At 38.6% G+C, this 19,744-nt stretch overlaps 1 protein-coding gene across 1 annotated transcript; it reads left to right on the top strand.

Annotated features, from left to right (window-relative positions):
- The first annotated feature begins 16,676 nt into the window (after nucleotides 1-16,676).
- On the top strand, nucleotides 16,677-18,793 carry atp5mc3a (ATP synthase membrane subunit c locus 3a). The gene is made up of 5 exons (XM_032567505.1): nucleotides 16,677-16,790; nucleotides 16,991-17,087; nucleotides 17,825-17,899; nucleotides 18,204-18,394; nucleotides 18,487-18,793. Exons 2-5 carry the CDS (start codon nucleotides 17,049-17,051, stop codon nucleotides 18,599-18,601), a joined length of 420 nt encoding a protein of 139 aa, XP_032423396.1. The 5' UTR covers nucleotides 16,677-16,790; nucleotides 16,991-17,048; the 3' UTR covers nucleotides 18,602-18,793.
- The last annotated feature ends 951 nt before the right edge of the window (nucleotides 18,794-19,744 follow it).

The following is a 19,744-nucleotide window of genomic DNA, read 5'->3' as shown; positions in this document are numbered from 1 at the left end:
ATTTCAGTGGCATTAGCATCAGTCATGGGCCCGGCCTGCTATAAATACACTTGACAGTGCAACCGTTTCCGGAGTGTTCTTCACAGGAAAGTGCAGAAGACTCCAGAGGTGAGACGCTGTGATAGCGCTGCTCATGAAATATATGCTGACTCCTATCACCTGTGGGACTACTGTTCTGATGGAGCCAATGATATGTGCCCCTATTAGTCTCTAAGGAGATTTCTTAGCCCACTTTCACCCGATCTGTGCCAATTAAGTGGCAGAATTATGTATATTACTTGGAGTCACTTGTAATTCTGCACAAAGAAATTCATGTAGGGAAGGATGACAGAGCCATACCATTGAATAATTAGAGGGAGATTTCAGAGCCCTGAAAGCTCAATCATACACTGACATGTGCTAACTATTTTTAACCTGTTCTTTCCTTCTCTTCTACCATCCTTCTTTCTGCAGAAATACAGAACGAACCAAATCTCTGTGCTGCTGCTTTGCCCGGAATGATTACTTAAAATCTACATAAAAAGTCACAAGCCTGCCCCTTTGACATCTGAAGCATGACTGATTCTTTCTTAAATTAATTTTAATCGCATCCCTTCCCCTGACGAAAAAAAAAAAAGGAATAAAACGAGCAGGTTTCTTTCTCTTGTTTTATTCTCACTTCCCTCCTTCAGTGATAAACAAGCAAATGGATCCTCCAAAAAGAAACGCTTGAAAAAACATTAATTGAGCTCCTCAGAGTTCCCGTAAACTCATTACACCATGCTTGGCTTGCCATCCATACAGTGCACACTGCACACTGCTCCTCAGTCTTCTTCGTGTCTTTCGGGTGGTTTATGGAAGCAGAGTGTCACAAGCGGACCTCTCATTCTCACACACACTTCCCACAGTCATCAGTATTCTAATGACGCTCCACGGTCGTCCCAGGGTGTTTACTCTTAGAGATACCGAGATTGATGAGATGCTCATATCATCCTTAACCACCAACTAATTAACTAATTAGGGCATTCAAATGAAGACTTGCTCTGGATAATGCTGCATGGGCAAACAGTTCTTGATTCCAACTGCATGACACAACCGAGGGCGGGTTCAGCATCATGGTCCCGTGACTTTGCTCGGCTCATTGGTGCCAAATAGCTGATCTAAGTTATTGATGACACCAGGTATTGAACAGACAAAATTACATTATGTTACTGTTTTATTGGACTACCAAAGCAACAGCCATGACAGTGAACTTATCAACAGAACATCTTTTATGCCCGTCGGCAGCTAATTTATTTATTCTTGTCTTGCAAGACATAAGTTTTCTCATAATCTTTTAAAATGGTCTTGATCCAAAGTTCCTCAGGACACTTGAAGATATATTTAACACTTTCTTTGTTGTTGTACTCAACCCAGTTCCTGTATGTAAATGTGACAACACAATGTGTTGTTTGAAAAATGTGGAAAAAATTGAAGATGAAAGTAGCTCCCCTGTATCGGTCTTACAAAGACCGATACAGGTCTTTGTAAGACCCTGTATCGGGTCTTACAAAGTTCCCACAGCAGATGGAAGTCAAAGCTGAAAAAATCCAGCAAAGACCTAAACAGAACCTGCGACATCAACAACCATTTTATAGCTACTCTTCAAGTTTTCAACTAATAATTCTTTCAAAATTGTTTCAAGTCATTGACTCAATGAAGTCTTTTGTGTTTCCTCAGACAGAAAATATTTTTAGCCAATTTGAATGATAAGTCAAGTTTATTTGCGTAGCGAATTTCAGTAACAAGGCAGTTCAAATGGTCTTATTCCCTGAGGCCTTTTTTACTTGAAGGACTTATATATCATAGTTTGGAGGCCTAATAGCAAGAAATATAATCTTTTCACAATAAGGACCAAAATGTCAATCACTCATTTATCATCATTCTACAAAAAAGTCTGTCTTCCACCTTCACTATTTAAAATACATGTGTCCATTCTTCCATTTTCTGTTCCTGTATATCCTTACAGGGTTATGGGTGTGCCTATCTACAGAGGTCATTGGACCCTGGACAGGTCACTAGTCTTTCACAGGGCAACACAGATACAAACACCTAAGGACAACTTAAAGAGACCAATTAACCTACTATTTTTTGGACAATGGGAGAAAGCCGGAGTACTCAGCGAGAACCCACGCAACACCGAGAGAACATGGAAACTCCATACAGATACGCCCCAGGCCGGGGTCTGAATACAGGATTTTATTGTCACACTGCAACAATGTAACCAACTGTTCCACCGTGCAGCACTGTCGGGAATCAGTTCTGATTAATCCAAGATTTCCAATGATCTCCCCTCTCGCTCCGCTTAGTCTGACTTTGAACTTTGAGCCATGTTGCTCTGGAGGTGAAAGGCCTTGAAAGCTTCTCAGTTTGAAGATCTCCTAGTCTTTTCTATAATGAGATTTTTTCCCCCTTTTTATCATTGACTTTTTCACCCTTTCACCTTGCTCTCACTACGTTTATGTTCTCCATGGTCAGAGCCGTATCATTATCTATCTATTTGCACTGATTGTTAGCCCACCAGGCACAATGTGTCAGCATTTTGTAGACGTTAATTGGAAGTAGATATGGACCAAGGCTTATTGCTTATGTAAGTCCATTTCCAGTGCAACCTAGAGCAACTGGAGCAATTTTTCAACTTGTTTGGTTGAGAAAGAATAGACACTAGAATTTGAGGGTATGATCCCAAATGGCTCCATTTTAAAGGTTAATAATCCTTTTAATTAAAGGATAAGCCCTGTATTGAACACAAAATGTAATCACTGAAGGATTACAGAGAGATGTATATAGCCACAGCAATTAGTCCAATAATTAAGGCTTTAGTGCTGGACAGAGATGAGAGAGCTCTGGTGATGTGTCATAAAATTCATAGAGTTGTTAGAGCGGTGCAAACACATCCGCAGCAGCTTTACAGCACCACGCCTGCATGTGCACCCGGGGTGGTGGTGAAACATGGCGTCCCACCGGATGGAGCCAGAACAGCTGTTCTTCGTCTGAGCCTGGTGTTTCGCACAATATGATCGCTCCATCAGCAAGCTCACTCTCCTAACAGCCACATCTGCATTCATCAAACACACTTATCAATAACCAGCAATAATAAATGATCTCAGCGGGAACAAAATAGAAAAATGATTAAAAATAAAAAAGGCGAGGGTGTATACTTCAATCACTGATTTTGTTCATCAGTGAAGCACAGTCATATCTTTTAATTAGACTTTTATTCACAGCAAATGTTCACAGAGCCTTGTTGTTTTTCCCTACGTTAATGGGGACCAGTTGGGGTGGCAGCTGCTGATGACCGGTCTCCACGGGGGCCAACTTGTGTTTGTAATTGCATTTCGTCACCTACAGAGGGTGTTGAGAATCCTTGTTAAAAAGCTGGGGGGAAATCTCACACTAACAATTATTGTCGAGCAAATTACCAGGTAGGCAATATCTAAGCTGTCAGGAAAGGTTAGGAGAAATGAGGGGAGGAAGATGGACTATTCAGACATTCATCATGGCCATAGTGGCCACTTCCAAATTGAAAATTGGAGGGAATGCATCCTTCATTTTCTCAAAATCTGAATGAGTTAGCTCTGATTATGGGTGTGACTGACAGAAAGGGCCTGGATAAATAAATAGGTTTGTAATTCATTTCTCTGCTTTGTGTCTTAGATCCATTTCCACAGATAACTCCTCTCGGCTTTGGCATCAGCAACAAATGATGAACGAGATTTGACCAAAGTGGATCAGACTGCCCACACGGACGGTGCATGTGCAACAGAAACACGACGCATGCACATGAACACGTATTAATGGATCTCTTCCGGCTTCAGATGGTTTGTGGAGGATTTCTTCATTGGCACTGGCTGCGGTGGTACCATTGCACACTGCAGCCACATGAGATTTTCCCTCCACCATCTGTCTCTTTCAACTCTGTATATTACATTTACTCCATAGGCTTGGAAATGTAGCTTCCTCCTTTTAATGGGGATGTGAGGCACCATAAAATAAATATTCTCAGTTTCCTCCAGCAAGCAGGGCCGATGCTGCAGCCAGAAGGCATCGTTGCTGTTTATTTGCAACAGTATTGTCCTTTGAATTCCATTTATGGTGAGCTATAAATTGAATTATTGAAAAGCTATTGTTTGCCGCATGAAATCAGCGAAGCAGTAAAGGGGTTAAAGTCGTAGCGTGATAAAAACAATAAGCAAGGGTATGAAAAAAAATCCTCCCCAATCAGAGATGGGTCAATATTTAGCCTCTCACTGTGTCACAGGGTTTAATAGGATATGCTCCATGTGCATTTGTAGATTGCAGACTTCTGCTGAAAATGGGAAACTGTTTAAGCAGCAGTGATTTGATATCTTAAAAGTTTTATTCACTTACACATAGGTAAGTAGGTTTTGGAGCGGAAAGCTTTGAGACAAGGGGCTTAATGAAATTCAAAATATTACAATACATTTAGAAAAAACTTAGAATCTGTGGTAGGTTTTCTTCTTTACATACAGAAGCAAATATACATGCATCCAAATATTTGTTTGAATTTCCCTTAACATGTTATAGATAAAACGTGCTATTTGAAGCCCATAAGAAACAGGTTTCTGGTATAATTCTGGCTGGATATTTCAGTACTTTACTTATTAGACGTGGTATCCCTTTATTTAATTTTATGCATTGTTTGGTTTGTGGTCATGTTTTTAAGCAAAGTCCATATATTTTCAGCAGGAATGAAGTCAGAGGCTTCATAGAAACTTAATGTACAGTATTTATCCATTACAAAACCAGCATTTGTATCTGTTTGAGATTGTTGTCCTGTTGGAAAACCCAACTCTGTCCAAGTTTTAAGCACCTAGAACTGGATCCCTAAAACCTTCCAAAATGTCCAACTTGAAATTTGCTGATTACTACATCAATCTCCTTATGGAGTTCTATTGTATTATGGATTCTTTGGGGGGTGTTTGAATATACTTGACCCTAAATGCATCATTTTCACCACAATACATTAGAATGTACTCATCCACACTTTAGAAGAAGAACAATATAAATGCATCACTAAGTACCCAAAATAAATAAGAACTGTATATAAATGCATGTTAATTTCTGACTGGGGTTGTGTATGCACAGAGTGCATACAACTCACTTTCTAACTTAATATTCTGTTCTTCTCAAAGAAAAGAAAAACACATTTTAAGCTGTTCAGAAAATTCCAAGGCACATATTTGATATTTTATCGAACATATATTTAAGGACTAATTGAAAAATGATACCTGAGAGATAAAGACCTCTCACAAGAAAAAAAAAGCTCCCTTCAGTGTCTTAGCTATTTTCAATCTGCCGACATTGTTGATTCAAGGTAAGACCCGATATCATCGCCTTATAGGCTCGTATTTTTATTGTTGTTATCTTCAAGAATGGGCCTATTTTGTCATTTAATTGAGGCTCATGGGCTCGGCTGCGAAACGGCACACGGGGGAATAAGACGTCAAGCGGCTGAATTTCCAGAGCCATTAACTGTTCCACAGTCAATTAGAATGCATAGGATCTTGACATTTCATAACTTATGGGTCTCCAGGCTGATATAACCCCCGAGTATAAAGGAAGCCACAGTCTAAAGAGCCATAACCAGAAACTTAACATCCTCTTTAAGGCTTTAACCAATTGGTTTTTGAATCTCAGCAGTGAAAAATCAAGTCTGAAATGCATCATGTGATAAAAAAGCCCTCCACATAGTCTCATGTTATTGCTCCTACTGCTGCTTCAGAGTGATGTCAACATATTCTGCCACATATGAGAAGGTGCCACAAGCTACGGTTTCTCTAACTATCAATTAGATCCAGTTTCATGGCCGCATTCTGCATGTCTAATAAATCTTGCTTTATACAAGCAAAGAAAACAAGGCGGAATGCACACGTGACGAGTTTGTAATACGGCATAAATATGAAATATGAACAGCCGAAAATTGAAGCACTTAATAAAAAAAACTGGGTTTGTTATGCTGCTGTGCGCAATCTCGGGAAAGGTGATGCTGACAATCAGAATTATGATGATAGAAATGTACTTTGATTGCTGTTTAATTTTCTTTGGTGATCTCTCGCCTCCACTATAACTCAGTTTGAAAACAGACAGGTTCTATTTGCCAGGTAATTAATAACAGGCCGCTGAGGCGAGATTTAGCTATTATTTCTAACATGGGCCGTGATTGCAAAAAGTACTTTTTCCAACATTACGATTGCATTCATTTATATCTTGTTATTCTGCGAATGCTTTCCCACAGCTTTAATTTGCACAAAACGAAGGCAAATTTTCTGCACAGCCGTCTGTGATCTAATTTAAAGAGAGTGCTGAAATCTGAAGATTCTCCAATTAATTCAAATTGATTGCCTGTATAATCTGGTATGTTACAAAAAGCAGAATTAAGCTTTCATTATATGGAGCATGACTGCTGCTCCTAAGTTTTTTGTACTTATAAGTCATTCCAACACCTTGAAATAAGTCAGATCTTTATTAAACTGATTCATCAAAACCCTTACTAAATGTAGAGGAGATGAGGATTAATAGAGTCCCATCTGAACATAAACTAAGATAAGATCAGAAAATTAAAGCCAGAGGTGGGCCAATAGATCACACTTTGTTGGGGGTCTCTGTAGGTGGCAAACTAATAAAACTTAAAATAGGTGATACCCCTCTGTCATGAAAGCGCCTTCAGCTAAACTTCCAAAATGGAGCCTCTCATAGGTCACCACCACCGTGACTCGTGACAATATGACAGATTAACGACAAGATGTTGAGCCCTGTACTATGGGCCTCCCACAATCTCAATTATGTCCGCCTTAATGTACACTGAACAGCCACAATTGCAGGGCCATGGACGGGGTAAATACACATGCAGGAAACAGAGTAGTGACAGGATAATAAAGTGCCATGATTGATTCAAGTGTGCTGTGGGCCAGATCAGTTTATTGTGTGGGAGGAATGGTCGCGGATTGTACAAGAGCTGCTCAAAGACCAAGAGCTACAACACAGAGAGACTTCAAATACAGAGATCTGAGGTTTTTTTTTTTTTCCATGTCGTTTGTTCCTTGATCACCATCATTGACATCATATATCCCTGGTGTTCTCATATTGCAAATCCTTACAGCAGACCAGCCAAGACATGGCCATCAACCTGGCTGCTCTGGGCAAGGAGAACATTAATCAGGGATGCAACAAGGCATATTGGACTCCCTCTTCTTGGTTTAGTATTCGCAGATTTTTCTGTGGAACATAATTCCAATAATTCACATAAATTTGTGGATTTTTCCCTGGAGCCTAACTTGTAAATGTTTGACAGGCTATTACATACTTGAAAGAAAATGTAACTTAGGCAGCTGAAATACATTGGCACAATGCTACTTTACATGCATTGGCTGCTTTGGCTGGCATTTGCAAAGCAGCCAATTGAGGAGCGCTATTTTTCCTAGCAATGATTGTCTGTACCTTCAATAATCTGAAGAGATTAGAAAGGCCCGGGATATTAGCTTTTGCAGTAATGCAGAGATAGTTTCCACTGTGTGTATTAAAGAATATTAAGGTATATTTGGTAGCTGAGCTGTTAATGTAGGTAGTTATGTTTTTTGAGGGGATCTCAGGTACTCACAAGTCTTAGCTATTCGTAAGCAATTGTAGTCTCCAGAGTCCAGACCTCCCTGAATACTGGGGGTTCACCTTTGTCCATTGCAAATCTGGAGGAGCTGCAAAGATTCCTGGCTCAGGTGGCATGGATCTGTTGAATCTCTTGAGAGGACAACCAACTACTATCTCTACAAACCTGGCCTTTATGGACGAGTGACAAATAAAAGAAGGCCACTGTTTAAAGAGAGCTATATAAAGTAGTTTTCCACAATCACTTAGGAGAAACAGCAAACACCTACAGGTAAAACACTACAGCAAAAAAGTTTATTTGACATCACCACTCCCATATTGACAAATAGTGATGGCAGCATCATGCTGTGGGTATGCATCATAGCAGGCAAACAGAAGCTGGTTAGATTTTCCATCTGCAGTAGTGGTTGCACGAAATATTGTTTCAGGGAGCTCTACAGAAAACCATACTTCCCTTTTTTTCCACTCAACATTTTAAAGTTAATTCTGTTGGAAACATAAAACAATAATTAATTCTACTGACGTTTGTAGCTCTAACGTGACAAAATGTGAAAGGGGTTCAAAATGTGATATTATTTTCTTAATGGTGTGAAAAACTTCTCCTACCTATCTGACATGTTGCCAGCACCTTGTATTTGTCTCTGCCTGCACACTGGAAAGAGAGTTAATGCATATTAATGGACCTATAAAAGAAACTAATTGAGCATTCCGGATCTTGCTGAGTTGAGCATCTGTGAGTGACACTGTGCAGCTCCAGGACCTACGCCAGACTGCCTTTATTAGCTCTCTGAACTGGGATGTAGGTCAGGTCATTAAAAGCAGGAAGGGCTCTCTTTCACTAAATGCTATTGTGACAGCAGCGATTCTGACACCCTAGTATTGCAACTCCAGTATACAGCAACTGAATGGTGGATGCATATTTCAGAGAAGGCTTTATATAATGGATTATTGCTCCGAAACGTTAATCCTAGTTTAAAGAGCTTTAATTAAGCACAGTAAAATACAGCCACATGCACCCCATAAAAATCAACAGTACTCCATATGATTGTTGAGTGAGCACGCTGGTAAAGATCAGCTTATGAGTAATAATCCTTAAATCTACTATTGTTTGGGTAATTTTGATAATGACCAGTACCCAGATTTTGAGTTTAAGAGCTTTTTTTAATAAGCTATGTGGCTAATTACAAGGCACTGTAAGGTCTTAATAAGTCACTGTTGGAGCCACTTTATGTTATTTGCATTACTGTAACTTGTCAGCACGATAGGAAGTAAAAATGCTACCTGCCACTGTCTCCACTCCACACCTGGTTTAATTCAGGTGCATTGGTGCTCAGGTGTGATGAGATGGGACAAAGGCAAACAATTTTTTACCATGTATCAAAGTGAAAGAATGTGCATCGAGTGTTATTGACACCTTTTTGCATCATTACGTTAAATGAATTTTGGAACCTTGAAATGGAAGCAAGTCAAGCATGGACTTTCCTGGGATAAGGAAAATATAGACATTGTTTTACTACAAGAAAATGATTTGGAGAACATTTATTTTACATGTGTCATAACAGCTGTTGACTCATCACCTGTGGTGGATGAGCTTTGATTAGTTAAGTTGGTCCTCATAGTCACTGTTAATGTTTTTTCCTGGTTCCTATAGAATAGTGAAACTGTTGGATTTATCAGAATTTTCTCAAAAGAGCATAAAGAAATGTGTATCCCCTCCCCGCACAGTAAGATGGCTGCCACCCAAGATTAATTTGGCTGTTTGATAATATTTCTGGTGGCTAAAGATATCTCAAGTAACCATGTGGAAATTTGTTCGCTCATGTTACCCCTTATAAGCTTGAAACAAGAAATAATAACCAGAAAATCACTGAACCATTTAAGTATAGCAAACAGCAATACTTTTTCACCAAATGACCATTTTCACTTCATTTCATGTTCATCTATGCTAAAAGCTTTGACTGTGCCATTTCTTCCAGGTGACACAGTTAATAATCACTGCAGTGATGAGCATAAACCATGTTAACACATGCAGCCTCTGTTCCTGAGCAAACTGGAGAACAGGTGGAGGTTCAACCAAATCCACACTTGTGAAATTTATCTAGACCCCCGAAGTTTGTTATCAACCTGCGTGGGTCATCACAGGAGACATCCTTCAACCAGCTGGTCATAGAAGCCATTCAACTACTATATAGATACAGTTACAAGTCATTTTAAAAAAATCACCAGACATTCTTTATGTCAGAAAGATTTTAAAAAACATTAACATTCCTCCAATTAATTTTGCAGCAGATCCATAATAACACTGATGTTTGTGCTGCTGCTGCTGCTGCTGAGCAGAGTAGCTGGAAGCAGTGTTGTATAGTAACGAAGTAAAAACACTTCACTACTTTACTTAAGTATATTTTGGAGTACTTCATACTTTCCTCGAGTATGACCATTTTTGATGACTTTCACTTTTACTTCACTATATTTCCGAACTTAATTGCATACTTTTACTCCGATACATTTTCAATGTGTGGTTTAGTTACTCGTTACAAAAAAGCGAGAGAGAGAAACGCAAGTGTTTTGACCCCACCTACTGATTGACTGCAACAAAGTCGGTAGCCTACTTGCCTGGGTTTGTTCATCACCACCAATAGGATACACCTGTTTCGCTTCTCCCATTAAACACAAAGCAAGTCTCTCAATCAGCAGCAGCCACATGGAGGAGGAGACGGAGACCACAACGACTGCTGGTGGCTCCAGGGGGACCACCAGCTGGTGACGAGAGCCCATGGCCTTATTTAAACACAATATACTCTTTCGTGGGTGTTAAATATTTGTCGTACCGCATGCAGTGTATGTTATTCCTGCCCGAAGATGTGGAAATTCTATCTTACAAAAACTCCCCGTCCAACTTGAAGAAACACATCGAGGTAACTTCTTATGAAATGGTTATAATCCTCCTGTTTCAGTAACTATAGCTTGGTCACTAGGCACTATTGAGAAATCTTGAGCATAACGTTACCTGTATAAATGAACTTTGTTTGGTATTGTTTCAGTTCCACACGTGGTGTATTTAGCTTAGGCCTAATGTTGACTGTAGCAGCCTACCTAGACTCCTCTGTTCAAGGGGGGACGGAAGCCATAGCGATAGCAATTTAGACTAAATTTAACGAATAATAATCAGTTGTAAAGCAGGTTAAGTTAACCTTGTGCTATAGGTAAAGCACCTAATTTTCTTAACTAAATGATGTCTGCAGGTATATCTATTAGCAGGTTTAATTTTGCCTGCACTTGGTTGTGTACATTATTTTAAGTGTATTTGACAAGTTTACCAAAATATAAAAAATGTCATTCAAACTGCATTTGCCTTGTTTTACTTTTTACTTATACTTTTCATTACATTACTTGAGTACATCCATTTTTACATCAATTTCCATACTTAAGTACAAGACGTTTCAGATACTTTAAGACTTTAACTCAAGTAACATTTCAGTCAGTGACTTGGACTTTTACCAAAGTCATATTTTGGAGCGGTACCTATACTTTTACTTGACTCTGAGATTTCAGTACTTTATACAACACTGGCTGGAAGTGGTTAGAGAACGTTGAATCCTGCAGAATGATTTGTCTTTATCCTGTCTTTTTTTTTTTTTTACTGGATGCCCTGTGAGTATTCAAGGGAAAAGACAGATTTTTATTGAATATTTCCTTAGCAGCGGCATTATTCCTCCAATATGAGCTGGATCTTAAATAAAGTTTCATACTGGCACGATGTTCTCACAAATACAAGCATGAACTGAGCTTTAATCCTGTCTCCTCTCTTTGTTCAACATCAGGAAATTCAGTCAGTCCTCGTGTGAACAGGAGCGTGGCTGACAGGGGCAGCCGAGCGATGATTGGTTTACGGATCTCTGCTTTCTCCAGTGACTTTAAGGTCACTAAAATTTACAATCAAATGGCTTATGAAACTTTAGCGAAAGCCTCCCAAAACTCATGACAGTGAGATGAAAAACAGTCAGAGGAGTCTGCTTGACCTCACGCTGTGGTCCGTGGCTACACTGTGCTGTTGTCTGTTTTTTTTTTCAGATGCCCTGCATACGTACGGTACGCATGTTTGTTTTAGCAGACAGAAGGTTGTTAAGGACCCCATATGGAGAATGGATTTGATAGACAGACACTGTATGGTGTGTACAATGTTACAGATGAGAATTATGGTGTATCTCAAGCTGCAGTCACTCTTAAGTTTCAGTTTGCAAGACAATAGATCAACTATGGATGGCTTAAAAAACAATCTAAAACACAATCGAGCTTCTCCAAGAATGATTTGCTTGTTGGAGTCTAGGTTAGGTTATTACAGTTGTCATGAGGCATAAGCCTGTGGGGGATTCTCACAGAATAATGGAAAGTGTGTAAAAGTACCATGATGTCACTTATCATATTAACATAAATAGAAAACTGTGCAGCCCAGTACAAGACATTCCCTATTAATATTTTTAGAATGATTTCAAATGTGGCTATATGTTTTGAATATTGAGAAAAGCCATCATTTTATCATAATCTGAACAATTTTGAAAAATCCATCATTACGAGTCAATGTACTCATTGGAAAAAATGTTAAGAAATTTTCATTTTTATCTAAATCACTGGTGCCAGAATTACTGTTACTCCAAGTAAGTTTTCATTTGTGATCCATGAATTCACTGGCCCACTGCTTTAAGATTCTCTTCAAAATGGGAAAGAATAGAGGACATTCCACTTAAATCACCAAACCACATGTATTTATCTTGGAGTTTACACCTACTTCAGTGCAGAAGCAAATTGTCAAAAGTAGTGAGAGTTCTTAGTTTTGATGCCTTTAACAAGTGGAAAAGGTCTGCTTCATGGTAGTTTTGCTTTTTCACACAAAAAAGCATTAATTGTCAAATAATCAGAGATAATAAATCAAAGTCTAAGAGACTTTGATTTAAAATTAGGTAATTTTCCAGCCTAAATCAACAAGTGCTCCCACAGAAAAGCTTGAATGGCTATGGATGGCGAAGACAGAGAGCTAAACTGCAGCCCCTGCTCTTGACAAAGAAAGAAACCTGCTCAGCTCTGAGCAGCATCCAGCCATGGAGATTAACACGGAGCCATCAGCAGCATCGCAGTCCCTCCCTACCCTGCTTGTGCTGTCAGGCCGCCTCCTAGCTGCTTGTCAGAAGCTCCGACGAGGAGCTGTAAAAACCTTTTCCCCTCTCCTTAACAACTGCAAAACAACACGCACACTCTCCGACTGAGGTGCCTGCTTTTCTGAGGCCTCTGACAGGACGTGCTGCAGGCACAAATTGTAATTCATAAAGGTTAAGGAGGTCAATGCCTTTTATTACCAGTCTGAGTGCATCCAGCTTGATGGGGCGGGCATGCAAATGGAATGTCTCACAGCGGTCTATGCAAGAACTCAGACAGCGAGTGCGTGCATGCCGGCTAAAGTGGGGGAAGTAAAAGGCGGGTAAAGGGTGGCGTGGTGTAGTGGGATGGGCTGCACTCTCCACCTTCCACAGCCATGTAGGGACCACACAGCCGCTGGCCGGTTAATTAGATAGTATGACATTGACCTCAGGTAGTTAATGGCCACTTTGATATGTGCTGTCTTGCAATTAATGCAGTGTAGATGTTCATGTTTTACCATTTGGTTAGATGTGACCTATAAGATGCTGCATTACACTCTGGCCTAGTGTTCACTCTTTGGTTTTACATCTTGCATTACTAGAAATGAAAAACATTGAATATATTTTATGGTAGTTTTGCTTTGAAAATCCTCTCGCACCACACAAAAAAAAAAAAAAAAATCAAACAGTATTGTAGATTTTAGTATAGAACCAAATTCTGAAAGGAGAGGATACAACTTTTTACATCCTTATGTTAATACTGAGATCAGTAATACAAATATTCTATTTTCTGACCTGCTGGAAACATTTTAAAGGAATAAAATCATGTTTCATCTTGTAGTTACTGGGGTTACTATAACCCCAGTAACAAAGGCAATGAACACATCAGACACCATTGCGCCCTCTTCTGGGTCTTTAGTAGAACAACAATACGTTTTTTAGTCTTAAAACTGTTGCTAAAGTTTATTAATCGTTGACAAATACGGAAAAAATGTAAGATTGTACTGATGAAAAAAAAACATAAAGTACATAAACCTTTACTAGATGAGATTACAAATTACAAGGACTTGCAACTGTGTTTTTTTTCCTCATTCTTTATCTCCATAGAAGTATGCAACTTGCATGACTAAGGTATATGCAATTGATGAATAATGAAACTTTTCAATATTTAATTTCAATGTTTTTTTATTTGTTTGTTTTTTGGTTTTTTTACACATCTTAATAAAAAGACACATATTTAAAACACCACTATAAAATTCAGTTACAAAATCATGTTCAAAATTGCAATTTTAAATGTAAAATAATTGATATATCTTTTACATTTGAACTCCAGGAATTTTTGGAGCAAATCTAAGAGCAATGCAAAGAAAATTTAAAGTTTTAAGTTTCTCAATAAATTAGAAAAGCTTTAAAAAGCAAATTTATTTTAGTAATCTGATTCAAAAAGTTAAAGACCTAAATAGATTCACTGGAAAATTAAGTGGAAAAAAAATGTCATAGAAAAAAGTGCACATGAAACAGGGATAACTGCAGCATTGAGTGGGTTGTGAAGCAAATCTCATTTCAATATTTTTGGGGAGATGCATAAGGCAGTCACTATGACTGAACCAGAGACTGTCTCAGAAGTGTTTTAGCTGGACTGAAGAGAAAAGGAATTGGACTGTTCCTTAATGCTCCAAAGTCCTCTCTTCAAATGAAAACCAGTTTGAATCTTGTGTCAAGGCCCTAGATCAGAGGAAGAGTGGAAAGTGTAGAATTTTAAAATCTAACAGATTTTTTATTAGCCATAATTATTAAAATAACAGCAATGAAGGTAATGGCTATATCTAATAGCTTCACTTTTTGAAGTGACACTTTTGACCTTTTTGCTGATATCCCAACTTTTTAAAAATGCTCCTGTGTTTAAAGGTTCTTTGGGAGCAATATGCTAACCTATGCGTCTAAACCAGCACCTTTGGTTATTCAAGCTTTGTTTACTGTTACAAATCAGCATATCCTGTAAAATAAACTACTTTCTCACATAAGACTACAAAAACTCATCACTGAAGGCCATGTACCGTATTATTACGATTTATTCTGGTGTGTAAACTTTACTAAATAAACATGCTTGGAATCATGTTAGACCAATGACAAAGTAGAATAAAATGGAGAGAGCCAGAACAGAGGAAAAACAAAAATAAAGTAGAATAGTATTCAGCTGTTGTTTGGTAAACTAATGAATAAGATCTGTCACTGTCTTCTTCAGTGCTTGGTTCATACTGTGTGATGCACCAGGTGATTCTCCTCACTGCCTAAGAGGTTAGGAATCTGTGGCTTTATGTTCATTGTGAAACTGAAAAGATCATACCTGAGGAGCCACTGGGACTCTCCTCCCTTTAAGCCTAGTGTGCAGCAGAGGCAGGCTCCCTTTGCTCATTACCTTTCCATCACAGACCAGCTGCTGCAGAGTCATTCATCACGATTATAAATCTGCCTACTGCTGGTAGCCTGCAGCTCCACCATCAACCTGCAAGTCACAAAGATATCACCCTGAGCCATCAGCCACTCCGGACACAGCGCTAAATTAAACAGGTGATAGTTAAAAACAGGTTGTTGGGTTTTTTTTTCTTTGAAAAGAAAAAAAAACTAAATTCTGAGACTCACAGAATCCTGCATGGTTTGCAGAATGTCTTTAGAAAATAATTAAATTGGACCAGTGTAAGACATGGTAGATAAAAGAAATATATCTAAAGCTCATGAATGTCAAAAAGGTCTTGTCTTAGGAAACAACAAGCACCTGACACATGACTGAAATATGCAAACATATTAGTGCAAGATGCCTACATTTGATTCTTCAGATGCTGATGAGAGTTGCCACAGATTCAGCTAAGACGAGAAACCAGCATTAAGTTTACGGTTGTGAAATCAACAGAAAATGAGAGAAAGATTTCTTTAGAAATTTATTGCCGCCTCTGACAGTGTTTTTTTCAGTATTGCCCTGTCATATGTCTTTCAGGGTCTGTAGCATTCATGTTCCTGATAAAGAAAAGCATTTCCACTGGGTAGAGTACACAAAAACTGAGCTAAATTAAGAATAGCACTGTCAAACTATTTTTAATTAAGCAAAGGTGAAAAGTAGTTGTAAATAACACTGAGTTAATTTCTTTATTTGCTTGCGTTTCTTTTTTTAAATTTTGCCTTTTTTTATTTTAACTTTGATTAACTTCCTGTTTGATGCTTATGTTTTAAAGGGACAGTTTCCTGTTTTACTGTTAAAATAAAAGCAGCTTGACAGGAATAACAAGACCGAAGATGTAACTGACAAAATCTATCTTGTTATGAATGGATGTTGAAACAAAATTTTTTTTTTGGTTGTAACAGTTATTAGTGTGGATGCTGTAGGAATTCCTGCGCTTTTTGCGTACACATTCCCCCAGTTAACTATTTCTGCATACTTTGTGCTATTTCAACCATTCAACTTTTGCTGTTTCAGGACATTACGGCTATGTATATTGTTATTGATATTAGGAAATATTAAGCATTGAAATGAACGGAACGTCCTATAATTTCTGAAAAATTCAGCTAAAAACTTTGCATTGTAGCATTAAGGGTTCACAAACCTTCCAAACGACTTTCCAAACCTCTCGGCTTAATTCCACCCCTCCTTCCAACCATTCTTTCAATCAATCGATCTTCCAACCCTAATTTCAAACTTTCTTCAAGCCCTAATTCCAACCCTCCATCCAGCCTACCGTCCAACCTTCCAAACCAAAGTGGAAGATGTTTAAAGAACAAAAATGGCCAAAGATGAATGTTCATGTGAACATTCGCGTTCATATGAACAAAAACGGCCACTCATCTTTGGAAATTTTTTGTACTTTAAACATCTTCCACTTGCGTGACTATGTTGCTTTGTCTTGTGTTAATTTTCAATAAAGTTTTCGTGACGTGACCTTCCACTCACATCCGGGACTCTTGTACATCACGACGCGCAGGCGCTCTCTCTCCTCCACTGTGGTTCGACCTCTGCAGTCGGTAAGTCTGTAATGGCAGTTTGAATGAGAAGCGAATCTTCATAAATCTATATTCATCCTCTCGCTTAGCTTCACTTTGCTCTATACAAGTGTGAGCAGCATGCAGGGTGGATGTGAATACACATTCAAATGTCTTTATTTTGTAAGTTGGGCATTTTTACAGCCGTTTGACCTTACTTCTCTCCGCTCTTCCTTCTTCAGAGAGACCCGGGCTTCTACCAGATTTGACCGAACCGGTTAAAACTACCTAAAGTACAAGATGTATGCCTGTGCAAAGTTTGTGTCCACGCCGGCTGTGGTGAGTTAAAAATCTCCTATCCGAACTGTTTAGTTAGAGTTACGGTTTAAGATGTAGGCCTCCGATTGAACTTGACTAGCCTGATGCCAAGGGTATCCACCGACTAGGCCTGCAGGGTTAGTCAGGAGCTAATGCTAAACCTAGCCCAGGCTCTCTCACAGAAAGCAGTACATTAACGTTTGCATGAGCTGTGTTTTAGGGCTCTTAAGTTAAAATGTTGTACTACAATTGCTCTTACTCTTAGCAGACATCATTAATGAATGTTTTTTGTAAGGTCATTTAAACTCATTGTTAGCCCAACATAGCTAACCGTGCTGCAAGAATTAAAAGCATTTACATTCAAAGTAATTAGTTTACATGTTCATAGCTTATCTGGCCATACTGTCAGGTGTTTGTAGCCCAGATGCTTTCCTATTTCCAAGGTCATGTTACTGGATACAAATCTTTTAATAAGCTAATCTATGTACTCTGCAATAATATCTAACAAATTCTACAGTAATGGAAACTGAGGACATTTTAATTGCTGATCTACGATTTAACAAAACTAAATAAACTTGTTAGTGTAAACAACATTGGGAGACTGTTTGAATGCCACAGTTGTTAGTTGGCATTCAAACACTGGCATTCAAGGTGCCTTTCATATCCACTTGTATGTGATGACAAGGACAGGATTTCTGCTATTAAAATGAATTAAATGTAACTTTAAAAAAAAATGTTTTCATGTTCTGTTTTTGCAGGTGCGTGCTGGTTCCCGGGCTCTTTACAGACCCCTGTCTGCCTCTGTACTGTCCAGGCCTGAGGCCAAAACAGAGGTCAGGATTCCAAGCTTTTCATCAGCTGTTTATGTTTTTAAATATGATCTTAATGTTTGACAATATTTTCTCTGCATTGTAATTAAAATGAGTTGAGTAATTGTGTGACCTAATGAAGTTGATGGAAAATGCTATTTTTTTTTTTACTCTGGTAAAATTTCATATTGAAATTTTGATGCATGTTGTCCTAACTTTAGGCCACAACTGGTTCTTTCGTGGTTTTTCATATTTGACTTTGTCATTGTTAATCTTTTATTGCACTTAAACCTTAAAGATTCTGACATTTAGACCTTTCCCGCTGCAGAGCACGGTTGCTGTGATGCCACAGAATCCCCTCACCCAGGTCTCTCTGAGAGGCTTCCAGACCAGCGCCATCAGCCGGGATATTGACACTGCTGCCAAGTTTATTGGAGCAGGAGCTGCCACAGTTGGAGTTGCTGGATCTGGTGCTGGAATTGGGACTGTGTTTGGTAGTCTCATTATTGGCTATGCCAGGTTTGTTTTTAATTTTAGCAAAAAATATGTAACAACAGTTTGCACACTAGTGTTTTTAATGTCTTGATTTACTGGTGACTTGTCGTTTATAGGAACCCATCTCTGAAGCAGCAGCTGTTCTCCTATGCCATCCTGGGTTTTGCCCTGTCTGAAGCTATGGGACTCTTCTGTTTGATGGTCGCTTTCCTTATTCTGTTTGCTATGTAAAATCATCCCCCTGCAACAGTTTCTTTCCACAGATGTGACTACATATTTTATTGTGGCTACCAAAATTGTTCTGTGTTGGTGTCATGGAAATGTACATTTTTCAAGTCTTTCAGACACTGTCCAAATAAGCAAAACATGTATTGTACAAATGTAAGATCTTACACAATTAAAATACATGGATTTGACTATTTAGTAATGGCAGTTCCTTTTGTCTGGAACATCACACTGTTCAAATGGGAAGCGTTTAGCTTTTGTGAATGTCATCTTTTTCAGTGAAGGATTTGCTTAGATCTAAATCAGCCTCGTTTTCACCTAGCCTTTTGGGGTCCACCTTAATGACTTTGACATTCAGCTGCAGTTAATACTGTAATTAGACGGCAAGTGGCAACTTGCTTTTGTATATGGCACTGAATAAACTTAGATGATTTAATTGAGTTAAATGTTTCCTTTTCCTTTGCCACCACAATGTTTCAAAAGCTACAAAATAGTCATTGAGCTTGACTGATTAGCTTTTCACTGGCTAATTAGAAAAAAATTACTTTTAACGGTGAAACTTTCATCCAGTTCTTAGGAAACACTTCATGGGCAGCTCAAAGACTAAATTTTGAGCTCTATTGCACACAACTGCTTTAGTTTCAGTGTATGTTGCACTTCATTTCAAACATCAAAGTAAATGTTAAAATGTATTTGAGTAGTTTAGAACCCCCTGCAGATTCTTACACAAACATTTCTGTTTTTGATTATTCTGCCATACAGCTAAATGGGAGGTGAAAAAAATCCAGCTTCTCTGCTGTATATTACAGCATATGGGTGTACTAATACTTTTTTTTTTTTTTAGCTTAAATTGCAGCATTGGGTGATCACTTTGGCATTGTTACTATGCCAACCCAGGTTCCTCTATTTGCAGCCTTCAACCCATCTGCATTGTTGGGTCAGGTGTCATTTTTCTTTTTTAAATTATTTGGGGTTTATACCAAGCCAGTTTGCTGGCTAATTGGACAGTTGTATGGTTGTTGAATCATGTACTGGTACTGACTGCAATGCAAGGCCTGCTTTAAAATGATGTCTCTATAGCTTGTGAGCAATGTGAAGCATTAAGTACAACCCCCCCAAAAAAAAAAAACCTGGAGAATGAATGTGCTG

This window comes from Xiphophorus hellerii, chromosome 7, assembly GCF_003331165.1.
Source record: "Xiphophorus hellerii strain 12219 chromosome 7, Xiphophorus_hellerii-4.1, whole genome shotgun sequence".
In the NCBI taxonomy this organism is placed as follows: domain Eukaryota; kingdom Metazoa; phylum Chordata; class Actinopteri; order Cyprinodontiformes; family Poeciliidae; genus Xiphophorus; species Xiphophorus hellerii.
The sequence above is the reverse complement of the archived record's forward strand: the minus strand, read 5'-3'. Positions and strand labels throughout refer to the sequence as shown.

Bases quoted from the DNA above. Each gene is read 5' to 3' on its own strand.
- atp5mc3a (XM_032567505.1), top strand. From the start codon at position 17,049: ATGTATGCCTGTGCAAAGTTTGTGTCCACGCCGGCTGTG. The intron at 17,088-17,824 runs GTGAGTTAAAAA...CTGTTTTTGCAG, and splicing joins TTGTGTCCACGCCGGCTGTG to GTGCGTGCTGGTTCCCGGGC. The intron at 17,900-18,203 runs GTCAGGATTCCA...TTCCCGCTGCAG, and splicing joins GGCCTGAGGCCAAAACAGAG to AGCACGGTTGCTGTGATGCC.